The 18,663-nt window shown below is 46.1% G+C and overlaps 1 protein-coding gene across 1 annotated transcript; it reads right to left on the bottom strand.

Moving 5' to 3' along the window:
- Positions 1 to 626: 626 nt before the first annotated feature.
- AMER1 (APC membrane recruitment protein 1) lies at positions 627 to 14,226 on the bottom strand. The gene is made up of 3 exons (XM_042479762.1): positions 14,153 to 14,226; positions 13,050 to 13,187; positions 627 to 8,175 (listed from the first exon to the last, which is right to left on the bottom strand). Exon 3 carries the CDS (start codon positions 8,100 to 8,102, stop codon positions 4,839 to 4,841), a length of 3,264 nt encoding a protein of 1,087 aa, XP_042335696.1. The 5' UTR covers positions 8,103 to 8,175; positions 13,050 to 13,187; positions 14,153 to 14,226; the 3' UTR covers positions 627 to 4,838.
- Between the last annotated feature and the right edge of the window lie 4,437 nt (positions 14,227 to 18,663).

Here is an 18,663-nt window from a genome sequence, read left to right as displayed (position 1 = left end):
CCAGGTGCCCATCTCCCTCTGAGGTGCCCATGATACCTCTCTTTCTGATGCAGCCTAGAATTGCATTGGCTTTTTAGGATGCCTCATCACACTGTTGACTCATATTCCCTTGGGGTCCAATAAATCCAAAAGGTTACTTTTAAAAGCTCTGGGCCAAAACCTAACATCATGGATGGAGGGAGAGTGGAAACCCCTAGATGGAAGGTCATCTTTCTCCAATCCATACCAGTTAGTATTTAACATTTTCTGCAACTTAGGCCCCATACAGACAGGCCAAAATAAAGCTGCTTCAGGTCACTTTGGAAGTATACTGTTTAAATGATGCATGCATCCTAAGAGTCCAGAAGCTGCGCTAAAGTTGCGCTCTAGTCATTAAGACTGGATTGTGGCTTTGGTGTGGCTTCCGGACTCTTAAGACACGTGCATCTTTTAAACAGCATATCTCCAAAGTGACCGAAGCAGCTTTATTTTGGCCTGTCTGTATGGGGCCATAGTTGTCTCATCCTTTCCATGTGCCATTTTTTTTTTACCCTTGTCTAACCAAATCAGATTAAAAGAATCTATAGCTAGAAAGGGAAACATGCACAGTTGAAAACAGGCCACATTCCCAAGGCAGAGTCGTCGTGTCGTATGCATCGATGTATTATAAAACGGTTTTCTTTTTACAAAAGAACGGCAATGATAATAACAACAATATTTCCATTAAATGTGTACAACCAAAATGCTACTGGAACGCACATTTGCAGATGAACATTCTTACTAGGTTATTTCTCTTTTCTGTTCTGTTCTTTTTACATACATACACATTATCCCTCACCCCCCCAAAAAATCAGCAAGAGCTACATCATTTTGACAACAAACTTCACAAGATGTCTTTGGCGATATGTTCGAAAGTAAAAACAAAGGGAGGAAAAAACCCGCTACACAATCCCATCCCCACCAAGCCACCCCCATCCCCAAAACACATCCAAAAGCACAAAGTCATGGCAGTGTGAGCATTAAAAACTTCTAATTTGTGGACAAGTGCAATGCAAAACAAGTGGGGAAGTGAGTCAATGCAACCTAACTGGCCATGCATAGCGGCCAAGGATGTCATTCTCCAGCAATTCAAGGAAGCAGCAAGTCATTTTAGATACTCTCTTCCCACTGGGAGAAAGTCTCCAAAAACAGGTTTTGAGACCTGTTCGCAATTGTGGATTTATTCTGCGCAACATTTGCAGGCGGTTCTTTTTGTGCGGAAAGCCAGTCCTTTTTGTTTCTGTGCAGGAAATTGCATTTCTATGCATCATACAAAACCATGTAACATCTATATGCAAAAAGCGTTCTGTGCAGAAAAAGCCATTTCCTGTACAAATGAATTTTGCACAGAATAAAACCCAAACTGCAAAGCTTCTCATTAGTCCAGGATTATTGTTTTCTCTTGCCAGGATTTCCCAACACATAGAGAACATGTGTTTAGTAAGTCATCTTCCGCTTTTACATTGAACTTCCCTTCAATAAATTATGTTTGTCTTACATACTTGCGTCGCTGGGAATGGTCTGTAAGGATTTATTGGAATGCTTGAGTTCAGACACATGGTGTCCGTAGCGGCAGTAGTTATTCAATGGCAGTGGTATCCAGGCTTAGATGGATAAAGCCTTTGCAAATGAACAGTGAGGGCATCTAGACCGTCCCCATAATAGGTGCCATAGCAATGTGACACGAAGAGGTCTTCACATTGGATGGCAGAGGCAGGACAAAGAGATGACTCTCACAAAGGGTTTCAAACCTGCTCTCCTAGTGATAGCAGGGGCATGTCCCTTTTTACACAAAGAGCATTCACATCACAGGCACATGGGCTGAGCGGAGCAGTCCAAACCAGAGGTGCAAACTTTACACCTAACATGGGTTCACCCTAAAAAAGCAACCCAGCAATGCACAAAATCTCCAGAGCAGGGGCATGGGATCTTCCTCCAACCCTGATACCTTGGCCTACAACTCCCATCTGTCACAGCCAAGATCACCAATATGAAAAATGATGGGAGTTGTAGTCCAAAGGTTCTGGAAGGCCAAAGTTTCCCTAACCTTGCTTCCGAAAGCATACTCTGCCATGAGGGTTTCAAGCTCAGGACATGTCCCTAAAAAAGAGAGAGACTCACATAATGGAGCTGGAAGATCTCCATTTGAATCCCTGGAAAGCCACAACTAGTTATGGGAAGTACTGAGCAAACGGGTCAGCAATAGGTTCATGTGCTCATATTTCAGCAGTGGGGAATACCATCAGTCTTTGGGGATAACACTTCCAATGTGAATTCAAGATGCTGGTCATAATAGTCAAGGTGCTGGCAATGAGGATAAGGAAGGTGCCCTTGATGGTAGTTCAGAAACCGCAAGGAAGTGAAAATGCAGCCGCTAAGACTGCTGTCTGGGGCGTCATACAAAATCATATCATCCTACAAAATCATAGACGACCAGTTTTAAAGGAATTGCACTAGCTCCTTCGGGTGTGAATCCAAAGTAATGACATTTAAAGCCCTAAGGGACTTGGGACCTTGATACCCGAAGGAGCTGTTGTTGTATGCCTTCAAAGTCTTTTCCAACTTACGGCAATGGAATCACAAGGTCTTCATAACCAGATTAGTTTGAGGCTGAGAGAGTGTGGTTAGCCCAAGGTCACCCAGTGAGTTTCCATGGCTGAGTGGGAATTCGAATCCTGGTCTCCGGGGCCATCGTCCGACACTCAAACCAGGACATTATGCTGGCTCTCACCTGAAGAAGTGCCTCTCCAACTATGTCTGTCCAGATAGTACTCTTTCACACATAAGAGTGATGGGAATTGTAGTCCAGCCCACATAGAAAGCAACATTTTGGGAAAGGGTGGAATACACAAAGCAGTTAAACCCCAGTCTGGAGACTGGTTTTTCTTAAACTCCAACTCACACCCATTTTGCAGCATAACCAGTTTTTGGTATCTATGCTCAGGGGCACACAGGCAGAGCACTTCCTTGGAGGAGACATAGGACAGAACAGACATGGCATTTGGTATTTAAAAGGGGACAGGTTGAAGGAGACACACCCATAATCCCCATGAAAATTGCAATTCGATACTCATTTTGACATCCCTCCTCTCTTAATACCCATCCAAACCATCATAGCTTTATGAAGCGATCCTACTCAGACCTACTTGGATGGAACCCACATACAATAAGTCTGACTCCCAGGTTAAACCCACTTCTATGAATGCAGTTTTAAGTTTCTTTCTACATATCCTCTTCTTTCCACTTTAACCAGCATTCAATCCCTGCTTTTTACCATTTTAAACACCTTTCCTTTTCCCTCTCCATGAACCTTTTCAGGATTCAAATGCCACCCACCAAAAACTTCCCTTGTGCAAATGAGGACTACAATCCTCATATTCACATATTCAAGCATAGGGATGTAATTCTTCACTAAGTTTCTCCTCCAAGGAAGCAACCAGTAATTTCAGCAACCTTCGTCCCGCTGCGGAAAAATCTTCCAAGAAACACACAGTTTTCCGAAGGCTGCTTGCAATTCCAGACTGTTTCTCTGCAAAATTTGCACGTGGCTGTTTTGCACAGAAACCTGGTTTTTTCTGTGCCAGAAACAACATTTCTGCATAGGTCTATGATTTTTCTAGACAGAAAACACAGTTTTCTGCACAGAAAGCAGGCTTTCGCACAAAGCAACCATGTGCAAATTCCTCACAGAATAAGTCCTGAAATGCAAAAGAGTCCAGGATTTTTCTCGTCAAGGTTTCCAAATATTCATTCTGTCACTATTCAGGAACAAGCCCTATCAAACAGAGTGGCACTTACTTCCATGTAATTCTGCGGAGGCTGGCACCTTATGGGCACATACATGTATTTGAGAATAAATGCCACGGGGATTTTACATCCAAGCAAACAAGGACAGGACTGTGCTATTCCTGCCCCCCAAAAAACTAACACTTCCTCACTTTTATCCCAGGGGAAGTTGTGGCAGTTCTTGAACGTTACCACATCCATCCTTTCTTTTACCCCCTTCCTCCCAAATATTTTTACACAGGCCATCTCAAGGGTAAACCATCCCTATTTGGCTCCTTTTTCGCTAGACAGCCAAGCTGGAAACTTAAGAAATCTAAAGCTGCATCTACAATGTAGAGATAAGTTCGACACCACTTTCATCCTATGGAATCCTGGGATTTGTAGTTTTACAAGCTGTTTAGCCTTTTCTGCCAAAGAGTGCTGGTGCCTCAACAAACTACCAATCCCAGGATGCTGTAGGATGGAGCCACAACAGTTAAAGTAATGCCAAACTGCATTATTTTCACAGTGCAGATGCATCCTTTGACCAACCCACCTCAAGCACCTTTCCCAGCATAAGTGTGCAGCATGGGGAAATGTTTTGGACTGCAACATCCATAATCCTCAAACAGATTGGTGTGAGTTGTAGTCCAAAAAAATCCCCCCACTTCCCCGAAGCCCAGTTTATTACATTCAAGATTAAAACAGTGGTTCGACACAACGGAAGAGGTGATTCAGAAATTACTCTTGAAAAGAAGCACCACAGCATCGCTGAGACTTAGCGTCCTAGTAGGCACACTTGGCCCTACTCTCACCACCGCAGCAAGGATCGAATCTGTCCCTCCCTGGCTCTGAATTAAAATAACCGCTTGCAGGTTGCCAAGCCTTGAGTCTCCCCAAGGACCCTAGGAAGCCAAGCCTATAAACCCCGCCAAGTTATTTGGCTTTTGTTACATTCACAATGACATTCCAGAGGCCATCAAGGGAATATTCCCACCCAGCCCAATCTCCCCCTTCAACAGATCCAATTTCAGAGCTCCCACAAAGCCTTGCCCTTACAATGGTCTCAGCATCTCCGCTTGCTGCGAAGCCAAGACATTCTTTGCATCAACACCCACAGGTCTGTATGCAGCTGGTTTCTCTGGAGAAGGAGCAAAATCAAAGCTCGGTGGCCCACCAGCAGGTCTCTCTCCCAAAGGGAGAACCCAAGCTAGCTTTTTGGCTGCACTGTCCCCAACACCCAGCCTGTGAGAGGGACATCCTGTTTGGGGGGCACCCGGAGTTTGCAGAGGCAGGTTGGAGGGCCTGGCCATGGGTCTTGGTGCCAGAAACCCTCTATCAGGGTCTCCGTCAGTGTAAGGCTTTCCAGACACCTTGACAGAGTTCTGCGCAAGGTCAGACCCTTCCAACCCACCCCATACGCTCCGGAAGGACTGATGGTTGAAATCTCGGTCCCACAGTTTTGCATCTCGTGAGGAAAACTCCTCCCCGGTGGGTACATTCTGTAGTCCTGTCCAAGAAAAGGCACCAGTCTCTTCTCCCTTTCCCTCTGGAGAGCATGGAGCACTCGCTTGACCGGCGCACAGCCCTGGAGAAAGAGGGTCCTTTTTGCATCCGCTCCACTGAGACCAGAGCTCACAGGGCTTAAAGCCATTCTTGGACAGCTGCAAGCTCGCCAGCTCAAACTCCAAACTCTCTGTGTCAAGGGATCGACTCCTACGGCAGAGTGAGAGCGGCTCTGGCAGCGGAGGGCACAACTCCTGGAGCCGGAGGCGGCGGGGAAGGCTGGCGATGCCCCAGTTGCCGCCTTGGAAAGAGCCCTGGGGGTACCCAGTAAACATTCTCTCGTCACATTCAGTGAAGGATTCTTTCGGCACGTAGCTATCATCGAAGGCCTCGAAGGAGGTGGCAAGTTCCTCGTTCATGTTCATCTCCAGATGTTGCTCACACTCACCTTCTCCATCTTGCTCTACATCAACGATATCAAACGTCACCATGGTGGGGAGAGAGGGAAAGTTCTGGGTGAAGGCCGATCCCGAATCAGAGCTCCCTATACTTTCGGAGAGACTGGAGAAAAGGGTGCCACTGCTGGTGAACTCCACCAAGGCTTGGGAGAAGTTGACAGCTGCCTGCTCCAGTTTGCAGGGGCTTTCCGGTTTGAGGGTCTCTCTCGAGTCAGCCTCCGCTCGGCTGGGTTGTTCATTTGGTGGGGAGCCACGGCAGCTGTGCTCCTGATAGAAAGGATAAGCCACTGGTTTCTCCAGGGCCAAGCCACTTAATGCATGTGACTCGAGCATTGTGCACTCTGCTTCAGCGTCCAAGGCAGAGCCATTCCCTACAAACTGCATAAAGCAATCAGGACTGTACCGTTTTTCCAGGTACAACATCTCTTGGAGGTCTTTGCAATCTCGACTCTCCGTTGCTATTTCAGCCTGAGAGATTTCCTCGCAACCCAGACAGCTTTGACTTTTCCCCAAAAGGCCGCCCACTTCCATTTTATGTTCAGCGTGCAACTTTTCCCTGGAATGCTGGTCCTTGCGAATCATCTCAAGGTGTTTCAACGTTGGCTCTCTCTGCAACTCCCAGTACAGCAGCTGCTTCTGGATGGCAGCCATCCTCTCTTCCTCCGTTTCCATCACTTCTCCCTTCCGGCCCATCATCCGGACTAAGTCTTTCTCGTCAGGGAGACCAAAGTCAAAGAAGTGGCCAACAATGTCTGGAGGGGATACTTTTCGATCAAACCATGACTCATCTCCATGAGAAGGACTCAAGAGGGCATCATCGGTTTCGTAGAACTCATATAAGGCATCACCGCTGTAGCTGTCTCTTGGAAGACGGTCTTTCTTGACTTCCTCAAGCCCTTCACCACTTTCTTCCTCAGGACCTGGGGTAGTAGAATCATAGTAACCCTCGTCACTATTGGGAGCAGATTCTTGTTGGTCGCTATGCGGAGTTAAGAGATCCACGCCTTCCACACAGAGGCGGGTTTCCTGCTTGGCACCATTTGCTCCTTGATGCTCACATTCATCCATGAGTTCCGGCAGGTCTGTTTCATAGGTCTCTCCTGCTTTGGCGGCCCCTTCCCACACTTGCTGGAGATACTCCTCTATCTCATCAGGCATTGCCATCTCCTCCCCTCCACCCTGGTAAGTAACCAGACAGGAGCTCCGTTTGGCAGCATCCCTGCTCCGCTCGGCAGACGCAGAGCTCCCTGCGATGCTGTCGATATCTGGTTCGGCAATGATATCTCCACAGCCGGTGAGAGAATCAAAGCTTTTAAGGGAGGTAACATCTCCAAACATGAAGCTGAGCTGGTCTCCAGAGGGTACACATGGGGGACTGTTGTCTAGATATTCTGCCTGCAGAGCATCAGGAAGGTCACAAAAAGTAGCACTTGTACAGAAGACATTGTCTGTGTCCAATTCTGCATCCTGAGAACCTTGACAGCTCGCAGCAACTCTAGTTGTGTCTCCCATGGAGACACGTTCACCAGTGGCTGGTTGATCCTTCTCCCTCAACTCACCGAGACTTCCAGGAGAAGCATCACCACAGAGGTTCTCCTTCCGTTCTGAAGGGAGAGGAGAACATTTTGGGTCCCCCTTATCTGTGCTTTGTTGGGTCCCAACACCCCTGTGGTCCTCTGCTTTGGCCTGGCTTTCTTCCACAACATCCCTAGTTGTCCATTCTTGCAGCTCCGTCTTCTCAGGCTCAGCGGTTTTGTTCTTCCGGTGGCGCCTGATGCTGTTGAAGAACCCCCTCAAACCTTTCTTAGACCTGGGGAGGAACAAGGACTTGTCTCCACCAGTTTTTTTCTCAAAGCCCTCAGAACTTCCAGACAGAGAGGTCGACGGGTGGATGAAACCAACTCTCCGGTTGGCCTCTGCGCCCAAGAGAGTGCTTTGAGATGTGGGCAGCTGTGGGGATGGGAAACCAGTCCCACCGTCCAAGGACCCTCGGAGATGCTCCGAGTCTTCATATCTGACGTCACTGATGCCATCGTGTGTCTTACTTTTACTCAGACCCTTTTTGGAGGCTGCCTTTCCTTGGCCTTTATTCTTCCCTCCGAAGAAACTCGGCAAGGTACAGATGCTTCGCTTCCCACCAAAAAGCTTAAAGGCCGTTTTCTTCAGTTTGCCAGCAGGGGCTTGTGGCCGGTTTGGTTCTGCCGTGGCAAAGGAAGCATCACTCCGCTCTGAGAGATGGTCCGCTGCCCCGTTCTCCTCCTGCGACCCCCGGTTAGAATCCTCAATGGAGGGGGACTTGGCTCCCAATTTCGGCTCAAGACAGGCAGCTTCTGCGGCATCCATTCTGGCATCCATATCTTAGCTGAATCTTAAGACTCTCGCAGCCACATCCTCCTCCATCTGTTTCCGCCAAGGCATCACAGCTGTCCTAAAATGAAAAAGAGGAGAAAGAGAGTTGGAATTGGGTAACATTTTAAGACTCTACAGGTTGCAGAGAGTCACTTTCGACATTGCAGTGAAAGAACTATAATCCAACTAGAATTGCTTAAGTACTCGATTCTATGATTCTACTCGTGGTACTTATGCAAATGGCTGGGCAGAGGTATGATTTCACCAGAACTGGGACTCAGCCAGTTGCACCACAGCCAAGCAAAACCAGGGGCACAAGTGTTCAACACTTGGCAAAGTTACTTCTTTCAACTGCAGCTCCCAGAATCCCCAAGGCAAAAGCTGGGGAATCCTGGGAATTGTAGCTCCCCCACCCAAAACCAATTGTCCTGTGTTCTGTGGGCCAAAACACACTGCAGAAATAATCCAGTTTGAGATTGCTTTCACTGCCCTGGCTCAATGCTAGGGAATTCTTGTGGGACATTTAGCCTTCTCTGTCAGTGCTACAAGAAACTGCAGTTCCCAGAGTTCCCTAGCAGTGAGCCAGGGCAGTAAAAGCGGTCTCAAACTGGATTATTTCTGCAATGTGTTTTGGCCCTGTGATTCCAAACTCCTGGACTTGGCAAAGTTACTTCTTTCAACTGCATTTCTTCTAAGCACAGGAATCTGTAGCAGCCTGCACCAGGGACGGATCTGGGTGCCTTCGGTGGGAGGTCTGATGATATGCATGAACAGAGCGTTTAAAGTTTAATTTCATAATAAGAATTCCTGAAAGACTCCCCACCACCACCAATAAACTAAACTAAACTAAAATAACCCTCTGCTGCTCCATTACACATTGGTAATTCTCTTTCTTCCCTCTCCGGTGCAACCTTTCGCTGCAACCTGAGCATTGATCAATGGAGGGAGACGGAGGCCTTGGGTCGCTCAGCAGGGGGCTGGGGAGAGAGAAGGCATTTTTGACAAGGGGTTACCAATTAAGTCTTCCTTTGCCGGGAAGAGAGTTGAAACACCGGTAGGGATCTGATCTGGAGACTGGCACAGGCCGGCGCCTCCAGCTCCAAGGAACGAAACTGCCAGCAATCTCGTTAAACACGGCAGCCTTTGATCTCTCATTAAGAATAAGCACCCATCCCTACTTTCTCCGTTTTAAAGCAAAGAAGTCTTCAGTCTTCCTAACAGTAGCTGGCACCGAATATTCCCATAAGCCAAAGATGGAAGTAGGGCAGAATTACAGCAAGACGCTTCGTCCAGCAGACGTTTCAGGATTTCTGACTCTATTTGCCCACTTAACAACAGGATCATTCAACTGCCATGGCTGAACACTATGGAATTCTGGGAACTGTTGTAGAGCTCTCAGACAGAGAATGGTAAACGTCTCACAAAACTACAACCCTCAGATTCCATAGCACTGAGCCATGGCAGTTCAAGTGGTGCCAAACCTGGGTTACATCTGCAGTGCGGATGCAGCCAGAGAGAGATATGGTCTTTAAAAATGGAGTCAAGATGCCCAAGGCTGAAAATTACCTAACTATAGCCTATTCTGGCCCTGAAGTCCTCTTGGCTAGACCTATTGCAGGCTAAATCACATCTGCAGACATCTCACCCCATCCACTCTATTGCATAAAAATCTGCATGAAGCAGCTCTCATTCATCGCCAGGTTGAACATGGCATCATCCCTCTGGATTAAAGGGAATTGTGTTCTCTCTGCAAACCAATGTGAAGAGTGCACCCAAATCTCTTTCCTTGTTCCGGGGATGACTCTCACGTGGGCTGACACTCCCTGCGGTCACAATGGAAGCGCCTTTTCCATCCGATGACTTCAACAATTGCTCTCCGCCAGCCGCACAAATGCTAAATCAATGAGCTCACTGAAAATGCAAACATCGGTCCAGAATACAAACACCGTCCGTTTGCACTGAACAATTGGGTCTTTGCAGAAAGCAAGTGAAAAATCCTGATTTTATTTTTCAGCGCCAAGTCTCTTTTGGGCAATGATACTTGAGAAGAGGCTGTAGACAGCTTAGAAAAGAGCTATCTTTGGAATGAAACTCCCAGAATCCCCATCCTTTCCCCTAGTGAGGTGGGCTTCTGCCACCAGGTAGATGGGATTTGGAGTCCTTGTCCAAACTACATTAATATCTGTCCAGTGGCATGAAAAAGTTCATTTGTCCTAGGGTCAAAATAGAAATAATCCAATTTGAGACTGCCTTAACTGCACTGGCTCATTGCTAGGGAATCCTGGGAACTGTGGTTTGTGGTGGCACCAGCACTCTCCAACAGAGATGTCCAAATGTCTCACAAAACTACAATTCCCAGAATTCTCAGCACTGAGCCATAGCAGTTAATGCGGTCTCAAACTGGATTATTTCTGCGATGTCTTTTGGCCCCTAGTGACCTCATTTGATACTTTTTGCACCATCTCTGCAGTTTGAGGCTGGAAAAAGATACAAAGGCTGAGAACGGATGGAGGAGTTAAGTTTCCTCTGTTGCAAACCTGCTTGCACAGATCTCATAGCTATCGGGGACATTGAGAAGCTGGAGCGTGTCCAAAGTAAGGCATTGAAAATGGTGAAAGCTCTGGAAACCATGCCTTATGAAGAGATGCTTAGAGAGCTGAGTATGTTTAGGAGATGGGAAGGTTTAGAAGTGACACGACAGCAATATTTAAATATTTGAAGGGATGTCATTTTGAGGATCATGAAGCAAGCTTGTTTCCTGCTGCTCCAGAGAGTAAAACCGGGAACAATGCATGCAAGCTACAGGTAAAAAAAGAGATCCCACATAAACATTAGGAAGAACTTTCTGAAGGCAAAGGCTGTCCAACTGTGGAAGACAGTGATCTTGCTTCTTCCATCATTTTGAGGATGGAGCAAGCTTCTTTTCTGCTGCTCCAGAGAATAGGACCCAGAGCATTGGATGCAAACTACAGGAAAAGAGATTCCATTTCAACATTAGGAAGAACTTTCCGATGGCAAGAGCTGTACAACAGTGGAAAACACTGCCTCGGAGGGTGATGGAGTCTCCTTCTTTGGAGGCCTTTAAAGAGAGGCTGGATGGCCATCGGTCAGGGTGCTTTGATTCTGTGTTCCTGCATGGCATAAATGGCTTGCACTAGATGACCCTTGGGGGTCTCTTCCAAGACTCTATGGAAGTTATTTGGAAGAACCTCTTGATTGTAAGAACTTTCCGACAGTGGAATAGATGGTGGACTTTCCTCCTTTGGAGGAGGTCTTTAAACAGAACTGAGATGGGTATCTTTCCAGAGTGTTGTAGTTGTGTATTCTTGCTTTGCAGGAGGATGGAACAGATGCCCCTTCTGGTCCCTTCCAACTCTAAGATGCCAGGCTTTGGCCAGTGCCAGCCGTAGGGATTGGATGCAATTGCTGGCCAAAGGGATAAGCTTGGATAGAATTTGCGTTGGGAATTTATTCTACCTTCTACTTTAAAAGACACCTCACACAATCATATCCCACTTTAAAGCCCTCGAATGTGTGTCTTCAGTTGGATGCCCAAACCAGCACAGCATCAGCCAGGAAACTATACATCTTGCAACAACAAAATACACAAAGTACGTGGTGCTGCTGTTGTGCATGTTTTGCTTTTTTAATACAACCACTTCTCTCTCTCTCTCTCTCTCTCTCTCTCTTTTTTACAGCCCCCAAAATTTACTATTAGGGCTCTCAGCCCAATAACAGCCTTTCAGCAGATCATTAACTCGACACATTTTAATTAGGTCTGCATAAATACACAGTCCTCTAAAACTATGATTCTGCAGGGATTTCAGGAAGTGGGTTTAGGAACAGAGATCTGAACAAGCAGGTTGGAGGGAGCTTTGATTTGTATTTATTATTTTATCTGTTTTAATTGCCGCCCGAAGGTTTAGCAGCGGGAGGCGAGCGCAAAACAGCGGTTCAAGGGCAAACTACAAAGAAGTAGGAACGCAAAGTGCCTCTTGGCACACATTCGGCCTGGGGTTTGGTTTTAGACGATGGGTGCGATTCTTTGTTCGGCCCATGGAAACCCAATTGCCAAGAAAACGCTAAGTTAGAGCCATGGTATAGCATTTGGAGCATTGGACTACATAACTTGAAACCCATTGGGTAACCTTGTGTAAGTTACACTCTCTCAGCCTCGGAGGAAGGCAACTGCAAACCTCCTCTGAACAAACCTTGCCAAGAAAACCCCAGGATAGGCTCTCCTTCGGGTGAATACTTTTGGCAAGGAACTGTAGTTTTGGAGTGATCTGTGTCTAGAGACGACGTTTCCTCCTTTATTGGAGGACTGAAGGCAGGTAAACTCAAGGATAGGTACTTTGGGTGCAAAGCCTTCTCTCATCGTGGCTTCTTTTGAATGTTTCTCTGAAGAGCAAGATGAAGTTACTAAGGGTGCATCCACACTGTAAAAATAACGTAGTGCGACACCACTTTAACTGCCATGGCCCCATCCTATAGTATCCTGGGCTCTGTAGTTTTGTGAGGCACTAGTACTCTTTGGCACAGAAGGCTGAAGACCATCTCCAAATCCCAGGATCCCAGAGAATGGAGCTACAGCACTTAAAGTGGTGTCAAACTGCATTACTCCTACAGTGCAGATGCACCCTGAATGTCACCTTCCACGCTCCCGCCATCATCTTTAATCATAGCCTAGAACAGAAATGCTAGTTTTCTTGCTTTTTAGTGTGAGCTCATAGGTAACTGATTCAGCGTCTGGGCATTTGACCAAGCCTTAATTCGTCTTTATGAGACGCCTAAGTATAGGTTTGGGCAACCTGTTATCTGGAATATTCCAAAACCCAAAACTTTATCCACAGGTATCTAAGACAGTGACACCTTTGCTTTCGGACGGTTCGGTTTGCACAAACTTTGTTTCATGCACAGTATTATCTATTTAAAACTATAGTATAATATTACCTCCAGGCTGTGAAGACAAGGTCTATAAGTGGGACCTTGTTATCCGCTGGGGTTTGGTTCCAGGGTCCCCTCCGCGGATCACAAAATCCATGGAAGCTCAAGTCCCATGAAATATAACAGCGGAGCAAAACAGCGTCCCTTAAATAAAATGGAAAACATCAAGGTTTGATATGTGGAATTTATACTTTTTGGGGAATGCTTTCTGCTTTCTGCAACCATTGGGGACGAAAGAGGTGCTTTCCCACAAGCGCCAATGACGCGCATAGAGGAAAACCAAGAAAGAGAGAGGGAAAGAAGGGACAGAAAGGGTACAAATGCAGGGAATGCAACCCACTTTGGGACCAAAGAGATGCATTCACACGAGCGCCACTGACACGCATGCATGCAACCCAACCAAGAGGGGAAGAAGGGGCAGAAAGGGGGAAAAGGCAACCCAGTGGGTCAAAAGCAACCCATGGGGGCCTCCCATGTAATGCAACACTTAGGGAACCAATGAGGTGCATTCACATGAGCGCCACTGACACGCATGCAGGCAACCCAACAAAGAGAAAGGAAAAGAGGGGACAGAAGGGGTGGGAAAGCAACCCAGTGGGTGCAAATGGGGAGAAAGCAACCCAGGGAGGGTCTCCCCTTTCCTTGCAACATTCAGGAGCTAAAGAGGAGCGTTCACACAAGCCCCACTGACACGCATCATGCAGGCCAACCAACAAAGGGAGCTGGAGAGGAGGGGCAGGAAAGGGGGAAAAGCAACCCGGGGGGGGCTTCCCAGTAATGCAACGCCAAAGAGGTGCATTCACACGAGCTCCACTGACACGCATGCTGGCCAACCAACAAAGGGAGAGGGCCAGGAGGGGCAGGAAGGGTGGGCAAGCAAGCCAGGCGTTGGAAAGGGTTGGAAAAGCCCCCAGGGAGTGGAAAGGGGGAGAAAGCATGCCAGGGAGGCCTGCAGGAGGGCGTTCAGACGTGCAAGGGGACCCGGGAGTGGGCCAAGCAGGGCCCAGGGGGCTTGGGAAGGAGGGGAACCGAGGCCAGGGGGGGCCCATGGCAGGCTGGGGGTCCTGGGGAGGGAAGGAGGTCCTCCAAAGGCTTGCAAGGGGACTCACCTGGGGGCCTGGCGTGCAGCAGCAGCAGCAGTCCTTGCAAGGCTCCTGGGTCTCTGGTTTCTAATTTCTTCTTCTTCTTCGCAGGAGGGCGGGGCCAGGGCTTCCCCTCCCTGCTCCCTGATTGGTTGGCTGGGGAGAGTGATGGGCAGCCCCCCGGAGCCAATCAGGAAAGAGCCTCCTCCTCCCAAACCCCAGGCTTCCTTTTCCAGGCTTGCAATGCTTCTGCTTCCTCTGCTGCAACTTTGTTTCCAAGGCAAAGGAAGAGGGTTTGGCAACAATGTCTCCTCCTGGCCAGTTGGTCAATGGATCCATTATTATTATTATTATTATTATTATTATTGTTGTTGTTGTTGTTGTTGTTGTTGTTGTTATTATGTCTTATCTGCCTCTCCCCATGGATCTATTATTATTATTATTATTATTATTATTATTATTTCTCATCTACCTCTCGCCATGGATCAATTATTATTATTGTTGTTATTATTATTTCTTATCTACTTCTCCCCATGGATCAATTATTATTATTATTATTATTATTATTATTATGTCTTATCTGCCTCACCCCATGGATCTATTATTATTATTATTATTATTATTTCTTACCATGGATCTATTATTATTATTATTATTTATATTTCTTATCTACCTCTTGCCATGGATCAATTATTATTATTGTTGTTGTTGTTATTATTATTTCTTATCTACTTCTCCCCATGGATCTATTGTTATTGTTATTGTTATTATGTATTATTATTTCTTACCAGCCTCTCTTCATGAATCAATTACCATTATTTATTCATTCATTTGTTTATTTCTATCCCACTTCCCTCCCCATATGTGACTATGTCAAGCGCTGTGCAAAACTTGCAGCATTGTATAAATAAACTATATGATATTAATAATAACAACAACAACAGCAACAGATAGGATTCATGGTGGGTCCTGCAGCCCCCCAGGCTTAAGGAGAAAGCCCTTTCCAAGTTATTAAAGCAACTGCGAAGTCTTGCGCTCTGAACGTAAGCCGCTTTCCAAGGCTGCAATCTGCATTGATCTTGCCTGGAATTGCGTCTCAATCTTCCTCTGTATGTTGTATTTCTTCCAGTGATTAAATGCTGCAGCTCAGAAGAGAGGAACTCTAAGGCCTTTTCATCACCGAAAGCCTTTCCAAGACCGGCGGCATGGGATTATCGTAGGGGAATCAATAAAGTAAAAACCCAGACACTAATCTGGGGAATTTTATACCACCCTTTACAGCATGAGTAAGGATTGCATAAGAGAAGCAGCGTGGTTTAGTTTGTTTGGGATGCTACAGGGCCAGGGTTCGAATCCCAGTCATGGAAAGCCTCTTGGGCAAGTCCCACTCTCTCAGCCTCAGAAGAAGGCACTAGCAGTCCACTCTGAACGATGCTTGTTAAGGAAACCCAGGGATAGGTTTGTCTATGGGTCTCCGTGAGTCGAAAATTGCCCCGAAGGCACACAAGAACGACAAAGCGTCGTGCGGCTTCTTTCTTGCTTTCAATAAATAGCTTCTTGGACTCATTTCTAGCATTCTCCATCACTGGCCAAGCACAGAGTTGTGCTGGAGGACATAGAGGTTCCTAGAGAGCACACTCCGCTAAGCGTATGTAGCTCCTCTGGCGCAATTCTATGGTCAATGTCTGGCAGATGTTGACCATAGAGTTAAACTGGAGGACCTACAGATTCCTAGAGAGGACACTCCGCTAGGCATTTGGAGCTCTTCTGGTGCAATTCTGTGGTCAATGTCTGGCAGATGCTGACCACAGAGTTGCATTGGAGGACCTAGAGATGCCTAAAGAGGCGTTCTCTTGGGTAAAAAACAGTGGTTTTGTTGTTTTCAGTTTTTCCACATTCACGGGGGTCCTGTGCCCCTAACCCCAGCAAATGCAGAGGGAGAAGTGTATTTTCTTTTTGCTTGCAAAGGTCTCCTTCGTCACCCAGATCCTTGGACCCAGAATCCTCCACACCTATTTGGCGTTGCGTGGTTCGTAGTGAAACCCAGAGGCGGAGAGAGTGTGACATGCCCAGGGTCGCCTAGTGGGTCCCATGGCTTAGCCATGGCGAAGATCTCCTTCGTCACCCAGATCCTCAGACACAGAATCCTCTACATTGATGTTGCATGGTTCATAGTGAGACTTAGTTCAGCAGATTGTGTCACGATTTTTTTTGTGCTCCCGAATCATTGATGTTGTGAGAAAGGTCACTTGCCATTTGCTTTATTTATTTTGGAGACAGGGCTGCATCACACTCCCACCCAGCCTTGCAAATCTTTCGGCCGACTGCGGAAACTGAGTCGCTTTTCATTTTGCATCGCTCTCTCTCTCTCTCTCTCAATCCCTTGTAAAACCCGTCCAATTTCCACCAAAGTAATCAAAGATGCGGAGAGAGGGATCGAAAGAGTGAGAAAGATCTTGGTAAGCTTTGAGAAAAGACGGCTGACTTGCCAAGGAGGCAGATGGTGCCTCTTGAGTTGCTGTCGCCGCTTTCCAAACCAGGCAAAGCATCCAGAAATACGTTTTCTTGTATAAGTCTAGAAGTTTGGGTCAAAAAATGGACCCAAAGGCCGACATAAATCCTGTACTTTAACTCTCTCTCATATATATATATATATATATATATATATATATATATATATATATTGCAGCTGAAATGTAATAATGTAAGATACAGTTATGTCTGCCATAATTGTGTAAGTTCTTGGGCATCATTTTCCTCGGCTTCGTCTTTTACATCCTTTGTTACACAGCCCTAAGTTTTGCCCTTGACTTATATCCATGGGTCATATGAAAATCCATAATTTTGGCCCCAAAACCTGCCCTCGACTTCTACATGAAGTCGACTTATAGTCAAGTATATACAGTTAAATCCATACTTGTTGAGATCTATTTGAAACCACCTTTTTGTTTTCCTTTTTTTATAAAGGACCACAACAAGACAGATCAGGAAAATACTGATTTATTTCATTTGCATGCCACCTTTCTCCCAGAAATAATCCAATTTGGCACCACTTTGACTGCTGTGGCTCAGTGCTATGGATTGCTGCAAGCTGTAGTTTGTTGTGCTGCCATCAAACTACAGTTCCCAGAATTCCATAGCACTGGTCCATGACAGTTAAAGTTCTTTGCCTGCTGTTGAAAGGAAAGCAAGGAGATGGCTGCCATAGCCTCCTATATAATAATAATAATAATAATAATAATAATAATACAAATCTCAAGGGATCCAAACATATAATGGACATGTTGCTTCTGAGTTTGGCTCAATAGTGGCACTTAGTGGTTGGAGTTGGCTGAATCCGTAATTCCTCCTTTTAAAAATAGCGCACTGTTCATTCCAGGATTATGTGAAGTGAGCATTATTGCTTAAGGCTGGAACAGATGTTCAGCATTGCAGTGGTTCCTTAACCCATAGAATTAGTCCGGCTTTATAGTTTGCAAGACATCCTAGCGCAAGCAGACCATGGTTCATCGGACATTCTGGCCACACTTCTGAAGGCCTATTTTGTCATTCATTTATCCAGCTATCCAACCATCCGTCTTAGTGGTTTCCAAACTTTGGGTCCTCCAGATTTTGGGATTACAGCTCCCACAATTTCCGACTCTTGGTTAGGGCTTCTTGGAGTTGAAGCCCAAAACCCCCGGAGGACCAAAGTTTGGAAATCACTGATCTATCCCATTTTAAAAACAGATCTGCAAGCACTTTTAGAACAGTTATTCCATGGGTTTTTGGTGGTGCTGCAGGCGCTAGCCAGTCAATGCCTTCCGCAAACTGAAATGAAATATGCAGAGCCAGTTTTCGAAGGCAGGTTTGGCTCACCGCGAACCAAGTTGCAATATGTTTTACCCTCCTGAAAGACAGGATGTTAATGAATATATTCTATAACTGAAATAAAACATAGATAATATGTGATGTCCATATATATGGGTGCTCTCCATACCATTCCTTCTCATTCTGCACTGGAAGAAAATGCATTCAAAAGTCATTACAGAAATAGAACGGAAAGGCACATCCATACCGACGGTTGTGCAGCTGCTTGCAAAACCGTTCTTCAAGCTTTATCCACGGAATTAAGAATATTTCTGCAAGTATGTCAACTGTTTCTATGTTTCCCATTCATCAAATAAGCTTTTGCACGTGATCCATTCCAAACCAAAAAGTATTTCAGTCCGCTCTCAAACAGGTATCCTTACCTAGGCATAGGTCTCATGGAGTAGACCCCAGTGAGTTAGACCTCAATGCTCTCCTAACATGTTTCTGGATAACATTAGGCCAGAAAGTCAGTCATGACCCAAGAGCTGACTTAAGCCCATGCATCATTTATTGCCAAGTTGAGTCTTAGTCAAGTAACTGAAGTGATTTGAGCCTGACTTGAGTCTGTGCCAATTGACCTGAGTGTCCAAGTGGAGAATAGAAAAGAAGGCCACCACATTTGGTGGCAGAAGTGGGATAGATAGATAGATAGATAGATAGATAGATAGATAGATAGATAGATAGAT

The sequence above is a fragment of the Sceloporus undulatus genome, chromosome 7 (assembly GCF_019175285.1).
Source record: "Sceloporus undulatus isolate JIND9_A2432 ecotype Alabama chromosome 7, SceUnd_v1.1, whole genome shotgun sequence".
In the NCBI taxonomy this organism is placed as follows: domain Eukaryota; kingdom Metazoa; phylum Chordata; class Lepidosauria; order Squamata; family Phrynosomatidae; genus Sceloporus; species Sceloporus undulatus.
Note: the sequence above shows the minus strand (reverse complement) of the source record. Positions and strands in the feature narration are given on the sequence as shown.

Coding starts and splice junctions, on each gene's coding strand:
- AMER1 (XM_042479762.1), bottom strand. CDS start 8,102: ATGGATGCCAGAATGGATGCCGCAGAAGCTGCCTGTCTTGAGCCGAAA.